Here is a 17,968-nt window from a genome sequence, read left to right on the forward strand (position 1 = left end):
AGAACTCGTCTGATGTAGCCGGCCTTTGTGTTTATCTGTGGTTCTAGCACCCAGTCTCCGATGGCCTTTCCCCTCCCCACCGCTGGAGCCAGCCTCGCCACAGGACCCGCTGCTGGAATGGGTCCCACTGTGACCCCACCGTTTCCCGTGGCCGCCCCGCCCCTGAGGCCTGTCACCCCAGCGGGGTATGGCGGGTACCAGGTCCACTCTAGCCAGCCCCAGGAGCCTGCCCTGGCGCCGACCGTGGCTCCCTCCTACCAGGTATCAGCCTGGCCTTCCTTTGACTAGTCCCGGATAATGTTGAGGGGGCCTGTGCAGTGGGCGCCCCGTATGGGCAGACAGACGGGGACACAGGCTTACCTTCCTGCTCTCGTCCCTCCCCCTGACAGTGAGCAGGGGATGTGCTTGTGCTCATTGGGCGCTTCTGGAGCCGATGATGCCTTCTTCCGCTCGCGGAGCTCTGGGCGTAGAGATCTAGCCACTGCGTTTCCACTTGGAATTGCCAATGTGTCCCATGCTGGACATGGTCCAACCTTCCCCCCCCCCCCCCGAGCCTCTGCCACCCACTGCTGGTACCCCCTAAGGTCAGCGGATGTACCACAGGCTGCCCAGCTAGCAAAGCTCACACTGTCTGGTCTTCCTCCCTCCCTTGCCTCTGGGACTCCCCCTCCGGCCCACCCCCAGGACTGCCTCCTGGCCTCACCTGAATGTCATTGTCTTGTTGCACGCCACAGCCCGAATGCCCCTTGGCATGGCACCCAGCCCCTCCCCGAGCCCCCAGCCCCACCTGTCCCCCCGGCCCCCTCTCCTGGCCGCAGCCGCTGTGCTCACAGCCCTCTGCTCTTCCCACCCTCTGTTCTCCCACAAGCCCACCAGCCTCTGCCTCCGGCTGACCCTGCTGGGAACCCCAACCTTCTGCTTCTGCTCTCCCTGAACTGCTCCTCTGAGGAGTCGTCTCCAGGCTGGGCATGCCTCAGAGCACTTCTGCTCTCAGGTGTTATTTCCATGCGAGCGGCCCCATCCATGTCACTGCTCACTGTGTCCCCAGCTCCTGAAACGGCCCGATACAGAGCAGGAGCTCAGGAACCGTGTGAACGCGTGCCACGTGTGGGGCGAGCAAGGGCACACCTTGCCACTGCCCTGAGGGCTTTGTCCATGCTCTGTGTCACTCTGGTAACCCCCTCGCAGGACAGTTACAGCTACGGACCATCGACAGATGCTGGTAGCTACGGTAGCTTCGAGAACAGACAGTATCACCTGCCGGCTGCCAGCCCACCTCAGCTCCCTGCCTCGGCCACAGCCTGCCAGCCAGGTGCGTCTCCGCAAGGAGCCACTGGCTTTACCATGGGAGGAGCCCCTGCAAAGTCACAACTCAAACTTTCCAGATCCGTAGGAGGGCCGGGGACCTCAGGGCTGTCTTCTCCAATATGCCTGGAAGGCTCAGCTGGGGTTGGGCTGGTGTAGGAGAGAGGGTGGGAAGGAAAGAGAGACAGAACTAAAAGGGCAGCTAACCAGTTTTATTCCAAGGAGGCATTCCCAGGCGGGAAGGAGGGGAGTTCTGCTGAGGACTTGGGAGTTTAGAGATGGGAGGGCACGGGGCTGTGGACTTGTAGGCCGTTGTGGCCAGTAGGGCCTGGGGCCTGTGCTGGTTCCAGGCAGCTGGGGAGGCCAGTGGCCACGGTTACAGGGGCGTGGCTCCCACTGTCCCCTGGCAGGCTGTGGCAAAGGGTGGCTTTGCAGAGAGATTCTGCTTGTCCTCCAGGGACTAAAGACACTTCTGTCCAGCCCAGTGGCGGGTACAGCCAAGTGCAGCCCCTACAACCGGCGGCCACCGCCAAGACAGGGCAGCCAGCCAGCACCCTGGCCTTGAGCTACACCGAGACTTACGCCTCCCCGCTGGCGAGCAGCGTGCTGCCCGTGGCCTCCGTCTCCACCCTGCCTTCCTACGCCCAGACCTACAGCCCCACCTCGGCCCTGGACATGGGTAAGACGCGTCCTGTGCGTGAGCAGGCACAGGCTGTCACTCTCAAAGCGTCCCCCAAACCAACCCACCTCCCTCTGTCTGATTGTTCTCTCTGCTTCCTAGGACCAAGCTACCCGAGCTATGAAGCAGCGGTGCTCTCGGCAGCCGGTCCTCAGTGTCCCCCACCGCTGCCCCTCCAGCTGCCACCGCCTCCCCAGCAGCCCCTCCCGCTCCCGACGCCCCCGGGCTCCCTGTGGGGCGGCCCAGGAGGCAGTCCCAGTGCCAGTTCTGCCGGCAGCCTCTCTGGGAAGCTCCTGGCTCCCCCCAAGCTGCCGAAACCGAGGGGCGGCCCCAAGGAGCCTCCACTTCACTACTGTGACATCTGCAAGATCAGCTGCGCTGGTCCCCAGGTCAGCTGCCCTCCCCCCCTGCTGAGCAGGCCCAGAGGACCTTCCTGGGGACCGTGCTACCCACCTTGGGCTGGGAGAGCCCCCTGCCCCACCTGGCTAACCAGACATCAGGGTCATTGCCTGCCCCAAAAGGCCTGTTATTAAACTGGCAATGTCAAGTACACGTCAGATTTGCCTTTCTGGCGTGCTTGTGGAGGACAGAAGGGCAGTCGCGGCACTGACTGCTGGCGGCAGGAACGTGGTCCAGGGCTTCCCTCGCCCGAGTGGGCAGCAGCGGGCAGCGGGGGTCAGAGCCCCTCCTCCGTGCCGTGATGGCTGCGGCAGATGCAGTTCCAAGAGGCGCCTGGGGGTGGCGCGCCCTCGCTGCAGGGCTGCTTAAGCAAGGCGGCGGGTGGACGGAAGCATGTCTGTGTGAGTGTGTGCGCGTGTGTGTCGCCATCTAAGAGGGAGATCCTCCAGCCACACTCACAGATAACCCAGCTCATACTCTGAAAGGTCATCAGACACCAGGGCTCCATCTTGACAGAGTACCACGTGCTAGTTGTCATCTTTTTAATACTCTGAGAGAAAGCTAGAAGCTGGAGGGGTGCATGGACTCCGGGATCGCTATCGGGGTGTGTGGAGAGACCCCGGAACCCCTCATCCAGCCCCCACTTCCCCGGGGCAGGCCAGGGCCCTTTCCCGCCTCCCGCTGTCTTGATCTAACGTCCTGTGCGCTTTCTCGGCCGTGAGACTCACACTCGTTAGCGGGAGGTTAGTGCTCTCCGCTCCTGTCTTCACTCCTCTGCGAGATTTTCATTCTGCATCACGGGGTTCCTGGTTCCTCTTGCTCATCAGGCACAAGCCTCTGCTCCTAATTCTAGACCCTTCGTGGCACTGTGTTGCGTGAGTGCGGGATGCTCCCCACGACGGGCTCACATGTGTGATGTGGAGCCCAGCTCTGCGCTCCCTGTCACCTGAGCAGGTGTCTGGGCCTCTCTGAGCTGGTCTCCTCGGGGACAGCTGTGGTGACAGGGTTTGCCCGAGCGTGTCACCCCTCAGCCCAGCACCTGGTGCGTGTGCGGCGTGCCTCAGAAACATGAGCTCTCGTTGTTCCCAGCCTTTTGCTGAGGTTAATAGCCCTCTTCCAGTTGGAATTTTTACTGAGAAAGTTGTAGGGTCACAGGCGGTTGTAAGTAATGACTCAGAGAGGTCCCTGTACCCCCGCCCCAGCTTCCCCAGTGCCAGCAGTTTGCCATAGTGCAGCCAGTCTCCCGGCCATGGTGTTGACATTGATGCAAGCGTCCTTCTTACTCACATGTCTCCTGCTTCACTTGTCCCCACGTGCACGTGGGTCTTGTTCTGTGCCAGCTCACCACCCCGGACGGGCTCCTGCGTCCACCGCCACCACTGGGACTCTGGGTGTTTCCAGCACTGACCTACCTCCTGCCATGCACTCCTGTCTGCTGCACGCGAGGGGCTCTGTCACCGGCCTCCCCATGGCCCAGGCGGCACTGATGCCCATTTTTGGGGTGTCCGTCTAGGTGGCCTGTCTCAGGACGGCCCAGTTGACCATGTGGCCTCGGGGCGAGCCCTGTGGGGCCAGGGGAGCCCTTGGAGCTGCAGGAGCACTGGACAGTCCTCTTCCCAATGCACCTCCCTGGTTTTTCTCTCTTTACATGCTGAACACGTGTTTACGGTGGGGATCCCGTGGCAGGAAGACAGTTGCAAGCGTTTCCTCTTACTTTGAGCTTAGGACCCTGTGTGGCACGTTGTGTAGGTCGTTTCCTCCGCCTCCACATGTCAGGGGAAGGCCTGGGGCGCAGAACTGGGAACTGGGACTGGAAATCAGTGCGCGGTTAAGCCGTGTGGCCTAACTGGTGTGCATGTAGGACGCGGGCGGGCCCTGCCCTACTCACTACACTTGCAGCAGCTTCCTGTTACCATCACTGGGTCTGTCCTTCCAGGCTCTTCTCTGCCCACAGGCTTTTACCTGGTGTGTGTGTGTGTGTGTGTGTGTGTGTGTGTGTGTGTGTGTTCTGTTGCTTAGGTAAATGTCAGAAGTTTCCCAAGTTCTAGCTCCTGTCCCTGCCTCCCGTCTGCCCCAGAACCAGCCTGCATCACCAGCCCGGGTCACCAGGGTGGCCCGAGTCTTGGCATCGTCAAGGTGCATTGGTTGAGCGGGCCCACTTGGAGCATGTTTACGGCAGCCCACGGCCTCGTCTTAAGGATTCCCAGAGAGCAGTGTGGGGTGCCACGTAAGAGCTTGGTCACCTGCCAGACGCCGTCCGATATTTCGGGCACCGCGGTGCGGCATGCGGGGGCCTGTGACTCACGCACCCTCTCTCGCCCAGACCCCTTTGTGTGTTAACTGCCTTCTGACAAGGAAGTGTGCCCAGTGTGATTCAGGCAACGGATGTCCTCGTGTGGTTTCTGAGGTCAGATTCTGAAAAGCCAGCATTTTCCTTCCAAGTAGCCCTTGAAACGAAAGCAGCTCATCCATTTTTAGAGAGGAAAAAGACGTCTTGTGGTTCAGGCTGAGCTTTTGGCCTGTTGACTGGGTTTAATGAAGGGGCACACGAGCATCTGGGCTGCCAGTGAACGGAGGGAGGGGGATGGCAGGCCTGGGGCTCCCCCACAAGTGAACCGTGCGCGCGCGCACGCACACACATGCCTCTCGGGCCGCTCTCACTCTCTACCTGCAGACCTACCGCGAGCACCTGGAAGGGCAGAAGCACAAAAAGAAAGAGGCGGCCCAGAAGACGGGCACCCAGGCCAGTGGCGGCCCGGGTGGGGTGCAGGCGCGGCTGCACTGCGGGCTCTGTGCCGTGTGGTGCACGGGGGCAGATGCCTACGCCGCTCACATCCGGGGCGCCAGGCATCAGAAGGTAGGAGCCCTCACGGCCCGACAGCATTGAGGAGGCCGCTGCCGGCGACAGGAAGCTTTTCCTGTGGGGCCCACGTGGTTGCATTCCTCAGAATGTTACAATAGTCTCACCCACCCCCTGGACCAAGGTGTGGAGCGGCGCGGGGGCCTTGTTCCCAGGCTGCAGGGGAAGCCTTAAGTATTTACAGGTTTATAAAAAAGAGGGTTTGCGTGTTGATGAGGTCAAACTGCATGTTCCATTTGGGGTTCTGCTCTTTAAAAATTAAACAGGTCCAGTTCGGTTAATACAATTAAAACAGTAAGTTTTCATGCTAATTTTGATAGCAGTGTTTTAATCGACAGGGAATGACTTAATATCCATGTTTTTAATATTGATTGCTATCTTAATATCACCATTCTTCTGTGGCCTTAAAAATGCTTGTGTTGTGTCAGCTGGTGGAGAACCTTGATGGGATCCCCCACCCGAGAGAAGGTAGGGAGACCCCCACTTCTCTCACCGGGGCCTGCCCTTGCTGTGCTCCGGAAGGAGCTTTTCAAAAGCAGCAACCCTTCTCAAATGGTATTGCTAACCTGCACGGTAACGCTCGCTTAGGGGGTGTGTGCTGCAGGCAGGAGGAGTAGCTCTTGGGATCCCAGCTTCCTGCCATGTAGTCACCGGCAGGAGGGTTAGGAAGGCCCCATCTCGTGGCCCCACACAGAACCTCCTCCAGGTGCCCAAGCCCACCTGTCGTGCTCCTTCCTGCCCCCGGGCCTTTGCTCCTACCCTCTCCCGTGCTGGCCCTCCTCCAGCTCCCCACTGCGGAGCTGGGGCCACCCTCAGATCACCTGCCTGAGGACCTGTCTTCTCCTGTCCTTCGGCCCAGCCAGGGCAGACTTTCCAAAGCCTGAGCTAACCCACGAAGCCCACAAAAGCGAGAGCAGACACGTGGAGGAGGGGAAGCGAGCAGGTGCAGGAGAAGTGGGGAAAGGGGATGCACAGGCCTGGCCATGCAGGGGTGGGCTGGAGGCGTGGGCTGTTCTAGGGGCCGGGGAAACCCTGCGGCCAGCTCTGGGCAGGGACAGGTCTGAGCTGGGAGTGTCAGAGACTTAGAGCCAGAAGACAGCTCTGAGGTGGTTGTCCCTGAAGGTGCTGTAGGCAGAGGCATGGTCCCTCCAACAAGTGCGTGGATTGGGGCCTGGAAGCAGGAAGGATCTTCTAGAGGGAGTGATGCCCGAGAGCCAAGGGCGTGCCACTGGGACCTGGGATGGGACCGGCGCGCTCCCTCCCGCAACGTTGCCAGCCCCATCCACCCACCAAGGTGCTCTTCCTGCGTCTTGAGGGAGTCTGATTGGGCCCAGAGGTGGCCCTGATGGGGGGCTGGGTCTGTTCCAGGTCTTGAAGCTGCACACTAAGTTGGGGAAGCCCATCCCTACCATAGAACCAGTGCCAGGGGACCCCAGCTCAGCCCAGGCCCCCTGCGCCAGCAAGCCAGCCCCCCTCGCCGCAGAGAGTCCCACCACGGCCTCCACCAAGCCCACAGCCTCTGCCGGCCCCGGCATGGGCGCTCTGAGCAAGCCAGCACTGGCCAAGAGACCGGCGTCTTTGAAAGCCACGAGTGTGGGTACGTGTCACAGCCCAACGCCCATGCACAGACTCACTCCTCACACTGGGGTTTTGGAGAAGCGCTTGTCCCGTTAACTTGTGACCGTGAGTGCGAGCCATCGCCTCTCTCCAGAGGGGCTGAGCCCTGGATGGAGGGCGGGGATGGTGAGAGGCAGGCCTTCTCCCCATATTGCGGCCACCTCTGGGCCACACCCTTGGGAAGTGTGGGCAGAGCCCGTGGTGCGGTGGCAGCACGATCCATGCCCCGGTGCTCAGGCTGAACGGAGTGGGCTCTGACGAGTTATGTGGGTCTCTGGAAGTTGAGGCAGGATCCTCAGCCCCCCCACCTGTGGCCCCGCCTACCCTGGGTGTGGCCTGGCTGGTGGTGTGGACTGAGTGGCAACAGCTGCGGTCCGTGTGAGGCACTCACTCCGCTGACTGCTTCGCGGCATTGCCCAATTTGCCCTCCACGACTCTGGAAAGTAGGTTGTGTCATAATCCGTTTGCAGAGGGACAGACAGAGGGGAGGCAAGGTCACGCAAGGTCACATACCTGGCCCTGGGCCACCTCGTAGACAGTGGAAGTGGGGTTCGTGCCCAGGCCGCCCCACAGGCTCTGCCGTCCGCCAGCGGGCTTTGCCCAGGAAGGGGCAAGAGGGTTTGTTTTGAGCCCCAGCAGCACCGCTTTGAGGAACCAGACGATATCGAAATCCAAACCAGACAGCGGTGTGGTAACAGAGACCCGTCTCCCCTCTGGGGCCAGTGAATTTGCTGAAGGGGGCTAGCTTGACCATGACCCTAGGTCCACCTGGAACTCCGTCTTTGGCTACCTAGGGGCTGCAGAGTGGTGCGGCCATGGGCTCCTCTGAGAGAGGCCTGCCACCGGGGCCTCCCCGTGGACGCGTTCAGATGGACACCAAATGCTGCGTGGGCCTGGCGCTCCAGCTGCGACCCAAGCTGGCACGAAAGGGGTCTTTCGGGACCGGGAATCCGACTGACTGACGTCACAAGGAGGGGGGAATGGGCAGCAGGAGACCTCGGTTTGCATCGCATTCCACCCCTCATTCCAGGGCCTTCCAAGCTACAGGCAGCGGGCAGCAGGCCCCCAGAGGGCAAACGGGCACACCACCCCGCACCAGACAGGCCCGGAGATCCGCCTGCCCGAGGAGGCTCCACAGAAGCTTCTGGAAGCTGTGATGCGCAGCCAGTGGGCCCAGGCTACGTGGAAGAGGTAACTCTGCCAGGCAACGGCCGTGCCCTGGGCTGTGGGCGTGTACCCGGGGCTGTGGTGAAGGACTCTGGCAGGGGTCAGCCTTCAAGACTGCGCCATGGTCTCCATCTGAGATGCATACACCTGTCCATGGGCAGTCCACAGTGAGCCACGACATCCTGCGGAACTCACTGGAAGGTCCAGGCACTGGGTGTCAGGTCCTAGAAGGAAGACCTGAGACAGAGGCACCGGGTTCTTGGGCGTCAGGGGCCAGTGCATGACCTCCATGGCTTTGGCCCTGATGCCCAGAGCCTGTTAAGCCTGCCTGGATCAGCTTCTAGAACCAGATTTGGAAGCCTTCTCCCCTGGCTTCCATAGTTCCCAGGCTCCCCCTTAGTGGCTAAAAGGAAGTGTGAGCATTAGCGTTTCTTCTGTTTTTGTTCAACCACTTCACCACCTTCTGTCTGTCCCCTGCAAGATCGCCACCCCAGATAGGAGTCCTGCCTGGGAGCCCGGCATTTCCTAGTTGAGGAGATGATAAGGTGCATAAAAGCCTCAGGAAACAGCAGGGCCTGTGACACGTGGAGCTCACAACCGAACAGAGGCAGGGACCGTGTCGGACAGGCCGCGGGGCTGCAGGTGTCTGCGCCCGGGGCAGGGAGGGGGGTGGAGGAACAGGACAGGATGATGGCTGAGGGCAGCTGGGGCATGGGAGGGTGCGTTGGTGACACACTGGCTTCCCCAAAGCCCGCTTGGCAGGCAGGACGCCAGCATGCAGGCCTCCCGGGAAGGCTCAGTGCCCCTGAGGGGACGGGGGTGCCCCTGCCCAGGGACCAGACGCATTGCGTGGGGAGCGGCCGACTCAGCAGGGCTTGTCTCAGGTACGCAACGAGGAAGGCAAGGTGGTCCGGTTCCACTGCAGGCTGTGCGAGTGCAGTTTCGGCGACGCCACGGCCAGGGACATGCACGTGCGGGGGCGGCGGCACCGGCTGCAGTACAAGGTATGCGGGGCTGGGGAGGGGGGCTGATTGGCCAGGCTTCCTGCAACCCGCCCAGTGCCCCCAGCAGGAGCACTGGACCCATGGGCCTATCCCCTGCATTCCCGCTGCCTGGAGACCCCAGGAAACCCAGCTGTAGCTGTGCTTCCCACGGCGTCTCGGCTCTGTACCCCCTTGTTGCCGGAGGGGTCCCCGAGTGCACGGAACAGGCTCACAGATGCTGCCTCCTGGCCCCAGACTCTCCATGTCTGTGTTCTCTGTTGGGAGCCCAGCCGGCATGCAGCTCAGAAGGGCTGAGAGGGAGCCGGGGGCCGGGAGGTCATGTCCCAGGGGCCACTGCTGCAGCAGGGGTGCTGGGCTGTCCAGGCGAGCATCCTCCGGGAGCCGGTCAACCGAGGAGCCCGGGTGACGGGTGCTGAGGCCTCCAGCGCAGCAGGGCCTTTGTCGGGGTGCTCTGCTTCCTGCCCAAGGGGGTGGCCTGTGGGCCCTTGCACCCCGTGGGCTCCACCAGAGGAGGGGCTGTCAGCTGCCTTCCCCAGGCTTCCCTCACAGGTTTGCGGGGCAGTGGGACATGTCATCACTCGTATGCACACCCACCCCTTTTTAGCTGCTCTATTGCCACACAGTTCACCCATATAAAGGGTACAGTTTCATGGCTTTTACTACTGTGTATTCACAGAGCTGTGAGCATCACCTCTCTCTAGTTCTAGAACATTCCATCACCCCAAAATGAAGCCCCATCCCCATTAGCAGTCACCCCCACACACTGCCCCATGAGCCCCGTTTCCCATCGGTGGAGGAGCCTGTTCTGGACGTGTCACACACGTGGACTTATGCCGTGTGGCCTTCCACGTCTGGTTCCTTCCCTGAGCGTCGTGGGCTCAGGGTCTGTCCCCGGGGCAGCACGGGTGGGCGCCTCGCTCCTGCTTGTGGCCAAGGGACGTGCCCATGCGTGGGGGACACATTTTGTGTATTGGTCCGTCCGTCGATGGACGCATGGGCTGTTGCCAGCCGTGAATGCCCCCTAGACGGCGCTCACTTTGTGAATGAGGAAGGAAGCCCCGTAAACCATGTGCAGCAAGAGAATCTGCAAAGCTCTTGAAAATGCGGATTGCTGGATTTCACGCAAACGGTGTTTCCCGACTTAGCTTGATTAGAAATATGCACTTGGCGTTGGCTCTGCAGCGACCCATCCGTGGTCCGCGAGGGTGTCTCGCGATAGGGCCGAATTTCCTTCTTTCCTGGCTGCACCTGTGGTGCAGCCGTGCTCCCCGCAGAAGCTCCCTGTGTTGAGGCGCCCGGGTCCACGGAGTGTTAGGACTCTGGGGGACAGAGCCCGACTGTTGAGTCAGCCCGCAGAAGGCTGTGGGCCGGGGGGTTCCCGGGGCTCCTGGCACTCGTGGAAATGAAGGTCTCCTATCTCACAGCCCTTCCTGCCCTTTCCAGAAAAAAGTGAACCCCGACCTTCCGATTGCGGTGAAGCCCAGCCACAGAGCTCGGAAGCTGCTGGAGGCCAGGCTGAGAAAGCAGAGGCAGCTGACCAAGAGGCGGCTTGAGGAGATGCGGCGCTGGCATGCGGGGATGAGGTGTGCGGGGTCCCTGCCAGGCCACCCTCGCCCTCCCAAACACCCTCTGCTCGCTTTCGGGCCCGAGGACCCAGGTGCTCACCCCTGCAATGTAGGCAGGGGACACCGTCCTTGGGGGAGATGGTCACGCTAAGGATCTGTGTGAGTGTCACATAATAAATGCAAGACAGCGCAGCCCCCGCCACCACGGGGTGGGCGCTCTGGGCCCCCGTTCACAGGGATGCCCTGGTTCTCCATGCACCCTGACCCAGGTGTTCCCTGACCTCCTGTGTCTATCTTACCCACTGTGCCCCCTGACTTCCTATGTCCCCTGACCCCATTGTCCCTCTTCCCTGACCTCCTGTGTCTATCTTACCCACTGTGTCCCCTGACTTCCTATGTCCTCTGACCCCAGTGTCCCTCGACCTCCTGTGTCCCCTGACCTCTGGTCTCCCCTGAACCTTAGTGTTCCTTGTGTCCTCCTGGCCCCAGTGTCCCCTGACCACCCACACGTTTGTCTGTCCTCCTTCACCCTCTGGAGCAGTTTGAAAGCCTTTTCTGACACGGTGTGTGATTGACAGAGATCCAGGCAGCGTCTGAGCTGGGGAACAAAGCCCAGGACAGACCTGGGGCTGCAGCTGCCCCCTCCTTCCCCTGTTGCCTTTGGCCTCTGTCCTCCCGGCCTGCCTTGCCTCAGTCTCCCTGGTGCATGGCAGATCCATGTCATGGCCTCTTGGGGCCCCCTCAGGCAGCGGCAGCCCTCTCTGGTGGTCCTGGAGCCCCAGCCTTGCTCAGCCCCAGGACAATGCGCGCTCCTAATGCGACAGCCCAGGGGTCTCGCAGCCGCTCAGAGTAGCCTGTTCCCCTGGTTCCCTGCAGGCGCGACGAGCTCTGTAGAAGGCGCCTGGAAGAGGGGCCCCAGGCCCCGGATGAGCACCCTGCACCCTCGCCACCCGACCAACACTCTCCTTTCCTCACAAGCAGGCCGGGGGCGCCTGCTGGCTCACCTCCGGTGGGTGGTGGCCTTGTCTTCGTGCCAAAATGCCTTCCATGGTGGAGGCCCCATGGGCGAGTGACCTCCTCAGGCCCTCACTAGAAGGACCTGAACCCTCCAGGAGCAAGGAACGTGGCTTTGAACCAAAACCCCAAGAGGTGCCCAGGGGTGGGAGCGGGCAGGGCCGGAGGGCTGTAGCCCAGCCCCATCACTATTCACCCACAGGAACCCCAGCCCCAGGCCCCACCACCAGCACAGGAGTTCCTTCGGCTCCAAGGCCCGGGTCACCACTTCCCTCCAGAGCCCTCAGCTTCCATCTGTGCAGGCTGGGCCCGGGCTTGGATGGGAGCCTTCCGTTCCCACCTTGCTGAGGGGAGGAGCTCTGCTGGGTTGGCCAAAAAGCCTCTGGCTCAGAAGTGTAAGGATATCACCAAAGGGGAGCCCACAGGCCCCACGTCCCACATCCTCGCGGGTTCACCGCCTCAGGGTCCCTATCTTTCCTTCACCACTTGCCTGTCACCCCCAAAGCCAGCCTGAACCAGGGCTCCCCAGGGCTCCGTTCTGCATGTGCCATGCATCAGCAGGGCTGACACTCACCTTGTCCCCTGCATGCCGGGTGCCCAGGGCCTCTTGGCCTGCCCGTGACGAGCCTGCCTTTCCCTGCAGTCTGCGCGGCGGCTGGAGTCCAGTGATGACCGGCACGTCTTGTGTAAGCACGCTGCCATCTACCCCACGGAGGAGGAGCTCCTGGCCGTGCAGAAGGCTGTCTCCCACTCGGAGCGCGCCCTCAAGCTGGTGTCTGACATGCTGGCCGAGGAGAACTCCGGGAGCCCAGAGTACGCGGGCAGTGAGCACAGGTAGTGGGGGTCACTCTCCATTCCCAAGGCCCAGGCTGACTTAGTGGGGCAGGGAGGCCCCCCTCCGGGTGGAGGGTCAGGGTTCTGGACCCTCTGGCAGAAGGCCAGAGGCACCTCACCCTTACTGGCTTTGAGCTCTCCGAGGTCTCTGGGGCCTTCCAGTGTGCGACCAGAACATTTCCCAAACTGACATTTCCTATCAAATGTGCGTCTAGAAATGTTCTTCACGAAGGGTGAACCAGTCTGTTTCTCATCTGTGAAATGGAGATTAAGGGTGATTCTGACCCGTCCTCTTCCTCTGGGGGCGGTGAGGCCCCCCCACCCCAAGCAGGAGATGCCGCCCCTGAGTGCCCGTGTGAGTCACTGTTCCAGTCGCTGTGACTGTCGGGGTGGGGAGGCCCCTCCACCTGTGATCTGGAGGAAGTCTGCTTTTCCAAGTCCTTTCTCTCTGGGTGTCTGCTTCGTCTCCTCTCTGAGGGGTTTGTATGATGCTGACCTACACCGTGCGGCTTACCATCTTAGCCACGTTCATGCGCACGGTCCGGCGGACGGAGGATGCGCGTGTTGTGCGCCCATCACCACCATCTGCCTCCAGAGATCTTTCACCCCCTGACGTGGAGATCCGTCCTGTTAGATTCCCTGCGCCCCCACCCCCGCCCTGGCACCCGCCACAGCACTTCCTTTCCCTGGGGCTCAGCCGGTCCTGGACACCGCGTGCACAGGCAAGAGGGATCCTGCAGCGTCCACCCATTGGCGTCCGGCCGGTGCCACTCGCCAGCTTCTTGGTACCGCAGTGTCTGTGCCCTGGGGGAGCGCGCAGGTGCCCCTTGTGAGTGAGCTCCAGGGAGTCATCCTAATGCGAGCGTGCCTCTGGGCTCAAACCTATGACCTTCCCCAGGAGAGTGCCCCTCCTCCACCCAGGTGTGGTAGAGAAACGGGTGTGCTCCGGTCCCCACTGGCGCCCTCGCACAAGATGGCAGAGTCCCGTTCCAGCTTGTCGCGGGTGTCGTGTGCGCACACCCAGGGCGCTCAGCTCAGCACCTGCAGATTCACGTAGCCCCACGACCGCGGGTCAGCCTCCATGAGGCGCGTGTCGGGGCCACCCCTAAATGGCTGCAAGCTGCCCCCTCCCCAAACCTTGCAACCGCCACGTGCTCGAAAAATCAAACCAACCTTGTTCTTTACGCTTTCACATGACATTTATGTCACATGTGTTAGGTCCTTTTTTTCTTTTTCAAAAACGCAGAAGTGCACGTCATGGTGAACGTGCACTCGGCTGTGGCAAAGAGCGTGTTAGCGTGGGGGTTTCGCTTGCGTGGAGGTCCTCTCCCACGCAAGCTGACGGAACAGCAGAGCCCCGGCGAGTGCTGGGCACGGGTCCCTGAGCCGCGGTCCCCTCGCGCTGTCCTGCGGGATGTCTTAGAAGGGAGCCGTCCGAGAGGCCCGGGCCGGCCTAAGCAGCGAGGGCTCCTGTTTTGACTTCACAGAACCAAGGCGCTGTTACACTTTGGCAACAACCCTTCAGCAGCGTTAGATAAGTGGGGGCCACAGAGCTCAGGCTCTGGGTTTGGGGCTGTTTGGCTTTTCAGTGGGTGTGAATTGGGATCCAGATTGATTGATGAGCCTCTGAGTCTCTTTGTCTGCAGTCTCCCCTACACTCCCGCCCCTGCGCTCTGCCCTCCCTGGTCCTCCCCCCAGTCCAGCCATCTCCTGTCTGCATGTTGCTGGCGGCCTCCTGGCCCAGTCCTGTCGGTCCAGAAACTGACAAGAAATACATAGATGGCACACAGAGCCCAGGGCCCCTGCGGGTGGCGCCAGCTGGCTGAGGACCAGGGGCCACAGCGTTGGCCATTGGTGGCCTTCCTCAGAACCCAGAATATCAGGAAGGAGTAACAACGCCCAGCCCTTACGAGCATGTGCAGCTTGGCGGGCTCGTTCCCAGAGGCGTGTACCCGTTTCATAGATGGGGAAGCTGAGGCAGAGGCCCAGCAAGGAGCCCGTGAGCGCAGGAGCCGGGGACCCTGGCCACAGCCCCTTCTCTAACCCCCTTCCCCTGAGGGTCTCACACGTTTGCGGGCTTGTCTCGACAGCGGCAGCTCCCCCTCAGCTCGGGTCCTGAAGGGCGTGATGCGGGTCGGCCTCCTGGCGAAGGGCCTGCTCCTGCGCGGAGACAGGACGGTGCAGCTGACCCTCCTCTGCTCGCGGAAGCCCACGCGCGCCCTGCTGCGGACCATCTCGGAGCAGCTGCCCCGCCAGCTCCCGGTAAGAGCCGTGGCCCCCACGCGCGTGGCCCCAGGCGGCGTGGCTTTGTTTCTAGGTGATTTTAAGAAACAACAGACGTGGCTGTCGGACCCAGACCGGGTTGTTGTTATAAAAAAGTTGACGAGAGAAAGGAGGGACTTCAGTTTCCTTTATAAAGTGAGTCTAGGGAAAAACTCAGAAATGATGTAGGTGTCCCGTCATTGCGGATGCCAACTTACCAGCAGTTACAGGGGTAAGTGGAGCCGAGCACTGCACGCGGCCCTTTGTGGTGGGGAGATGAGCGGCCGCAGGACCCCGTGAAAAGCAGCTTAGGGACAGCAGGGGGGACCTGGGCTCTTCTCTGGACTGTCATGGGACGTTCTCACCAGAACCAATGACTGGGGAGGAACGAGATTATCTTAGGTTAAAAAAATCTGTTCCTGGGGTGGAGGGCGTGTCTGTCTCTGCTCCTGGGAGAACGCAGCCCTGGGGGCCTCGCAGACCCAGGCCCGCCCTCTGGGGCCCCCACTCTGGTCACGAACAAGCAGAACAAGCTGATGTCCGAAGCGCCGTTTGTAAAGAAATGCAAGTCTGATGCCGAGGAGGGAGCCCCGGCAGGGAGGGGGAGGCCCATCAGACAGGATGGTGGGAGACATGCCTCCCGACAGGATGGAGCCCTTGAGGCGGGAGCTAGAGACCAGGGGAAGCCTTGAGAGATGGGGGAGCCGTGTTCCATGTAGAAGGACCTGCATTTGCGGGGGCCTGGATCATACCAGGCCTGAAGGCCCTACAAGCAGGTAGGCCTGCATTCTCAGGGAAGTGGGAAGATAGGGTTTTGAGCAGAGGAGTGACGTGCCCCCACTTGGCTGATTTAAATACTCGTTTCCGTGGCTCGGTGGGTTAAGCATCGGACTCTTAATCTCAGCTCAGGTCATGACCTTGGGGTCATGGGATTGAGCCCCACGACAGGCTCCATGCTCAGTGGGGAGTCTGCTTGAGGTTCTCTCTCTCCCTCTCCCTCTTCCTCTGTTCCTCCCCTCCTCCACTCTCGCAGATGAGCGCATGTGGTCTCTCTCAGATAAATAAATCTTGAGAGAAATCAGTAAATACCTGTTTCTTTCACACCCATGACACAATGGTTTCTTGCTAGCTACTGCAGGGGTGCGAGCGTGACTCAGATGCAGCCTCACGGAAACAGCCCAGGCTGTGGCTAAGCTGGCAGCGCCCCCCACCCCCGCAGCATGGACAGGGCTGCCCACAGGGCTGCCTCAGGAGGAGGCCCTGAACAGGACTGGGTAGCGGCCAGGAGAGGGATGTGTTTCAGGGCCAAGACTGGCTTCAGGCGTGCATGCAGGTGGTGTCGGAGGGTGCTGGACGCTGGGTGCTGGGCGCATGTCTCCATGTGCAGGCATCCTGGGGCTCCCCGGTTCCCGCCTGTGAAGCACCATGAAGTCCAGGGAGCTGAGGGGGAAGCATTTGAACCCACAGTCTGACTTGGGCACCCCCTGCCAGCCAGTTGCGGAAAGACGGCTTAGCTGGGGCAGAGAGCATTTCTAGGGGTGCAGAGACAGCTGCCTTAAGCTCCACGCCAGCTCGGGGGCGCCCTGGCCAGGCGTTCAGAGACTTCAGAACAAGGGAGGGACGCAGTAAGGCCTCTCCAGGCAGGAGGCAGTGCACAAACCCGCCTTGGTTCCGAAGCCTCCCCGGGGTTCCTGCTTGTGCTGGTGACCCGCTCAGGCTACCCCCCCGTGAGGGGTGGGGGCCGGGCCTGGGCCCCTGTGGCAGGCAAGGGGTGGCGACCGTGGCCAGAGGGGGCCTGGGTCTTGCCTGGAGGCAGCTGCGGTCCACGGTTCTGCCCCTTCTCGCCTGTTGTGCCCAAACCATAGCACGCATCCTCAGGGAGTGTCACTGTGTTGTGCGGCTGACGAGCATTTCATGGCTGTTCATTCGTCACTTGAGGGGCCCTTCCATGTAGTTGGACATTCAGGTCGTTTCCAGTGAGAAGATAAGCTCGTACACACAGGAGAGCTTATCCCAGGGGCAGAATTGCCAGCCAAAAACGTGAGGCCAGACGTTTCTGGTAAAAGTTGCCCGGTCAGCCTCCACCAGCAGTTTACAGATGCCTGGGTTTGCCAGCCCAGCTGCGCCTCAGACTTCTTGAGGCCCGTCCTCCCGGGTGATGATGGTACCTCATTATAGTTTCAGTTTGCTTTTTTCTTACCATGGGAGTAATCTCTGTTGCATGAGGAAGGTCATTTCTGTTTCTTTTCTGCACGCTACCGGTTATGTGACTCACCAGTTTGTTTTTACAATTGGATTGCTGGTCTTGTTATTGAGCTGCGGGGATTCTTTACATATGAAGGCACCTACATGCAAGATCGGTTATCTATACACGTTGCTACGAACGTGAGCTCCGCAGGGTGGGGTCTACATCTCTGTCCCTTGGCAGTCCCAGCACCGGGCCCAGCACTCGACCACACCCTTGCTTGTTTACTCGTGCTTCTCAGCTGGGGTGACACGGACTCGTGTTGCATTTGCACCCACAGATGGTGACAGAAGACAAGTACGAGGTCTCCTCCGACTCTGAAGACATCATCATTTCCTCCTGCGAGGAGCCCAGGATGAGGGTCACTGTGTCCATCACCTCGCCCCTGATGCGGGAGAACCCTTCCATGGACCAAGGTGCGGCCAGGCCCTTCTCTCCCGCCCCATGCCCCACACCCCCTGGTGGCTGAGGGCAGTATCTGCCCGAGTGCTGATGGGGTGGGGGCCACAGCCAGCAACCTTCTGGCACTTCGTGGGCTGTGCTACGCTCCAGGGCACCCACATTGGGCTCGCAGCACCATCATCTGCTCCTTGCCTCCAGGCCAGCAGAGGCACCTGCTCCCCACCCAGGGGAGACCAGCTGGGCCGGGTCCCCGGGGCTCAGTTGATTCTGTGGGTCTGTGTAGCAGGGGCCACAGCTGACTGCGTGGGTCCCAAGGCCTTTCATGTGGGACGTGGGGCTCAGGGGACTTGAGGCGTGTTGGCATTGCCCAAGTGAGTGGGCAGGGTGCTCGGCCAGGCCCGCGGGCAGCAAGTGTCTTGAGTCACGGCCGCATGGTGAAGTCCAGCAGCCAGGAGCACGCCGCGGGCCTCTGGGAGCCATAGAACCTCCCAGAACAGCCCCCATGACTGTCTTCCAAACTCCAGTCATTCTCGAGCCTTCTTCATGATTATTTTGTCATAACGGAGGGCCACCAACATCTAACGTTTTTCTTTAAATCAGTTCATTTTTGTCAGT

General features: G+C 61.1%; 1 protein-coding gene across 1 annotated transcript in view; it reads left to right on the forward strand.

The window, feature by feature from the left end:
* ZFR2 (zinc finger RNA binding protein 2) overlaps window positions 1-17,968 on the forward strand; it is a 38,817-nt gene that overhangs the window by 15,555 nt on the left and 5,294 nt on the right. The window contains exons 2-14 of the mRNA XM_087867390.1: window positions 48-261; window positions 1,189-1,312; window positions 1,763-1,984; window positions 2,087-2,373; window positions 5,058-5,240; window positions 6,612-6,840; window positions 7,891-8,051; window positions 8,912-9,031; window positions 10,475-10,599; window positions 11,473-11,605; window positions 12,254-12,444; window positions 14,535-14,706; window positions 17,232-17,367. Coding sequence (XP_087723516.1) covers window positions 48-261; window positions 1,189-1,312; window positions 1,763-1,984; window positions 2,087-2,373; window positions 5,058-5,240; window positions 6,612-6,840; window positions 7,891-8,051; window positions 8,912-9,031; window positions 10,475-10,599; window positions 11,473-11,605; window positions 12,254-12,444; window positions 14,535-14,706; window positions 17,232-17,367 — 2,297 coding nt within the window. The remainder of the gene's footprint in view (window positions 1-47; window positions 262-1,188; window positions 1,313-1,762; window positions 1,985-2,086; window positions 2,374-5,057; window positions 5,241-6,611; window positions 6,841-7,890; window positions 8,052-8,911; window positions 9,032-10,474; window positions 10,600-11,472; window positions 11,606-12,253; window positions 12,445-14,534; window positions 14,707-17,231; window positions 17,368-17,968) is intronic.

Source organism: Ursus americanus, chromosome 14 (genome assembly GCF_024610735.1).
Source record: "Ursus americanus isolate L20-20 chromosome 14, mUrsAme1.1.p, whole genome shotgun sequence".
Taxonomy (NCBI): Eukaryota; Metazoa; Chordata; class Mammalia; order Carnivora; family Ursidae; genus Ursus; species Ursus americanus.